A 4,471-nucleotide genomic window follows, 5' to 3' on the forward strand; every position below is an offset into this window, starting at 1 on the left:
TATTTGCGTAGAGACATTGGCTAAGGTAGACGTCATGGATAAAATGGCGACTTACCGTTTTACTATGGAAAACCTCAATGCCTATGGTCTTTCTCGCGTCTTCGATCCAGATATGCTGTGGCATATTACAGAGTGGAAGAAAAAGGTCCTTCTGATGGGCCCTGACTCCTCTGTTGGAGGTGATGACTGGGTTAAAGATGAGCCCTCTCCTGAGTCCAAGCGACCGACTCGTGTATCTCCTGCTTCTGGGGGTGGGGGCCTTCTACTTTTGTGGACTTAGACACAACCTCTCATTCGTGAGCTCTGCCTTCCAACCCAGGGTGCTTTGTCTTGCCCTCCTACGATGAGTTTAATGTTGCTCCTAGCAACTTCCCTGGGTATCGCACTTCTGGAGGTCCTTCATCCTGTTCGGTCAATGCGTCATCTGTCCCTATTCATCCAGACGTTCTTGGTTCAAGTGAGGTGCCATGAGTGAATTACGTGTCAGCTCCTTATGTAATGAGGTATACTCGTGTAGCTGAGGACATTGCCGAGGCTGAGTGGAGGGGCCTTGAGAGTTTTAATAATATGACAGAGCTCGGGGAGACCGTTAAGCATTCAAATACCTGGGTAAGTTTATACCTTGCGATACTTTATTATGTGTGATTCCTTATATATATATATGCTTCTTGTATCGTTTATCCCTTTTCATCCATACGTTCCTGGTTCGAGTGAGGTGCCATGGGTGAATTATGTGTCAACTCCTTATGTGCAGAGGTATACCCGTGTGGCTAAGGATTTTGTAGAGGCCGAGTGGAGGGGCCTTGAGAGTTTTAATATGACAGAGCTCGGGGAGACTCTAATGCACTCAACTACATGGGTAGGTTTTTATCTTGCGATACTTTATTATGTATGGTACCTTATACATATGTTTCCTGTATCTTGAACTCCTGTATGTACACACCTCTTTTTTTGCAGACTTCTTTCATGGCTCAACGCTTAATAGCTTTGGAAAAAGACTTGTCCTCAGTTGAGGCGGAAAAAGATAAACTTAATGCCAGGATCCAAGAGCTTGAGAAGCAACTTGCCGAGGCCAACCTCAAGGTAGAAGCAGCTATCGCGAAGGCTTCCTCTTCGTCTAAGATTAAGAATAGAGCTGAAGCTAAAGTTGAGGTGTTGCGGGAGAGGATCAATGCTCTTGAGGCAGAATTAACTAAGGTTGCGAAAAAGTCAGTGGGGCACCTTATATGGAGTGTGGAGACAAAATCCTGGTTTCGACTTCTCCTCATTCGGTGACGACGGTGTTGTTAAGGCTGCCGAATGGAGAATGTACACACCTCTTCTTTTGCAGACTTCTCTCGTGGCTCAACGCTTAATAGCTTTGGCAAAAGATTTGTCCTCGGCTGAGGCGGAAAAAGATCAACTTAATGCCAGGATCCAAGAGCTTGAGAAGCAACTTGTCGAGGCCAACCTCAAGGTAGAAGCAGCTATGGTGAAGGCTTCCTCTTCGTCTAAGATTAAGAAGAGAGTTGAAGCTAAAGTTGAGGTGTTGCGGGAGAGGATCAATGCTCTCGAGGCAGAATTAACTGAGGTTGTGAACAAGTCAGTGGGGAACCTTATATGGAGTGTGGAGACAAAATCCTGGCTTTGACTTCTTCTCATTTGGTGACGACGGTGTTGTTAAGGCTGCCGAATGGAGTGTTCGCATCAGGAAACCATGAAGTTTTCTTTTGTCCTGTCGTTTGCTCCCTTGCACGAGAAGATTCTATCTGCTTATTTCGACATGGTCGTAACACTACTTAATTATTGTGCCTCCAAGGTTTCTCCAAGTCATTTTTTTCTCACGAGGAGGTTTGACAAGCCCTTCTATGGTTTATTCTTGTTTTATGACGGAACATTACCATGTTCTTTTATCTAATTGGGCTTCTTATAACACCTCTTTATTTTGAAAGGGTTCCCTTTGGGACCTCTTTACTGCGTGTGATACATGCCTGTTGGTGCACCTTGACTACTTGTAAGGATATGTTGACCCTTTGGGTTCTTGTTATCGTTTATATATTTTTGTGCACGCTTTTTATTTTGTGCGAGAAGCATCCTTCCTCGTCATTATGCATGGTACTATTTTTACAAGCGTCTTTTTTGAGACCCTTTTCGGCTAGTCGACTTTGGTCGTTCTAGAATTATATTAAGGACCTTTTGTGGGGTTCCTTTTCTTATCTTTGTTTTTTTTGTGTGGGGATCCCTTGGGACTTACTAACCATTTCTAGGTTTGTAAGGGTAGCTAATCCTTACAACCTTGAGGGGTTCTTTTATAGAGGTCCATAGGCCTTATTTATTCATATGTGAATTTTTATGCCAGTAACATTCCCCCCAAGTGGTTGGCAAGATTTATCTGGTTAAGCACTTTTTGACTGACCTTCCCCCCCTCCCTTTTGGGAGTGCCTTCCAAGTGGTTGGTGGGATTCATTCCACTAGGCACTTAAATTATTTTCTTCTCAACATTGACTCTAACAATGAGTGCATGTGTGCTTGCATAGGGAAGGAATGTGACACGCAAGGTAGGAAACATTTTCATTGATAGTAGGAAGATTACAAAGGCACGTATGACTACATTGCATCTAATATGAGGTGGCCTGGGCGACCACTTTGGTTTTTAACTACTAACATCAACATAAAACAACTAAGTTGTGGCCATTCCTTCATTGGAGGTGAAAGTCTTACTGGTAGTATTTCTTGAGATGTTCCGCGTTCCATGCTCGGGGTACCACAATATCATCAAGGAATCCTAGTTTGTAAGTGTTTGGGGGGTATCGGCTGTGCGAATTGGTAGGGTCCTTCTTAGTTAGCCCCTAGCACACCAGCCCCTGGGTCTCACATGTTGGGGAGGACTTTTCTCAGCACTAAGTTTCCTACTCTGAATGCTCTCTTGCGTACCCTGGAGTTGTAGTACCTCACGACTTGTTGTTGGTATGTTGCCAATCTCAGTTGTGCCCTCTCTCTTCTTTCTTCCAATAGGTACAAATTTTCAGCCATTGCCATATGGTTAACTTGATCCTCATAAGCCTGTACCGTGAAAGAACTAATCTTCATTTCCATCGGGAGGACAGCCTCGCATCCATATGCTAAGGCAAAAGGGGTCTCTTCGGTAGTAAAGCGCGACATGGTTCTATGGGCCAGAAGTACATTGGGTAGCTCATCGACCCATGCTCCTTTCAGTTTTTCTAACATCATTTTTAGGTTCTTCTTGAGAACCTTATTAATGGCCTCCACTTGCCCATTGGCTTGTAGGTGTACCACACCTGAGAAACTCCTCCTTATTCCTTTCTCCTTACAGTACTCCTCAAACGTTCCCCCTTCAAACTGAGTTTTGTTATTAGAAATGATTTTGTAGGGCACTCAATATCTACAGACGATGGACTTGTTGACAAAGGTGGTGATCTGCTTGGCCGTTATGTTGACCAGGGGTTCCACTTCAACCCATTGGTGAAGTAATCCACTGCTACCATTGCATACTTTCCTCCCCCTCTACCTGTGGGTAATGCGCCTATCAGGTCGATTTCCCATACAACAAAGGGCCAGGGGCTGGTCATGCTAACCAGTTCATTTGGCGGCAGTCGAGGGTAGCTTGCGTGCCTTTGGCACTTGTCACATCTTCTTGCAAAGTCATCAGTGTCCTTTTTCATAGTGGGCCAATAATACCCTTGCCTTATGGCTTTCTTGGCCGTGGATTGCCCTCCTGCATGATTTCTACATTCACCCTCGTGTATCTCATGTAGAACTTTTATGGCTTCCCTTTCATCAATATATCGCAGGAGCGGGACAGAGAAGCCCCTCTTATACAAGACTCCATCAACTAGGGCATATGGGGCGACCTTGTAAACTAGCCTACAGACATCTTTTTTGTCTGAAGGCAAGGTTCCATTACTTAGGTACCCCACAATGAGGTTGATCCACAAATCTCCAAGGACCCAGACTGTGTAAAACTTCTTCTTCAGTGATACTTGGTTTGGATAAGTATTCCACGGGGAAAGATTTGAGCATATCTCCATCTCTTATGGAGGCGAGTTTTGAAAGGGCATAAACATTAGTATTCCTTTCCCTTGGGATTTTCTCTTTGATATATTCCTTTAACTGGTCCAAGTAGCCCTCACCCTTATCAGGTATGCAACCATCTTGGGACCTCTTGCTTGATACTCGCCTTTCACTTGAAACACCACTAATTGTGAGTCACTAAAAATATGCAAGTGTGCCACCTTTAGCTCTTTGGCTAATCGCAAGCCAGCTAGAAGCGCTTTGTGTTCTACTTCATTGTTTGAAGCCTCAAATCCAAACCTTATTGCTCAGTACATCTTGTGCCCCTCGAGCCCAGTCATCACTATGCCGGCTCTGACCCCTCCTTCATTGGATGCTCCGTCCACATGGAGGCTCCACTCCTCTAGCTTTCTTTCTTCCTTGCGAATCGATTCATTTTCTTCTGTATCTTTTCCCTTGT

General features: G+C 44.6%; 1 protein-coding gene across 1 annotated transcript; it reads left to right on the forward strand.

The window, feature by feature from the left end:
• Window positions 1-498: 498 nt before the first annotated feature.
• LOC133815328 (uncharacterized) lies at window positions 499-1,630 on the forward strand. The gene is made up of 3 exons (XM_062248183.1): window positions 499-609; window positions 958-1,197; window positions 1,292-1,630. The coding sequence occupies exons 1-3, from the start codon at window positions 499-501 to the stop codon at window positions 1,628-1,630; spliced, it is 690 nt and encodes a 229-aa protein (XP_062104167.1).
• Window positions 1,631-4,471: the final 2,841 nt, after the last annotated feature.

Source organism: Humulus lupulus, chromosome 2 (genome assembly GCF_963169125.1).
Source record: "Humulus lupulus chromosome 2, drHumLupu1.1, whole genome shotgun sequence".
In the NCBI taxonomy this organism is placed as follows: domain Eukaryota; kingdom Viridiplantae; phylum Streptophyta; class Magnoliopsida; order Rosales; family Cannabaceae; genus Humulus; species Humulus lupulus.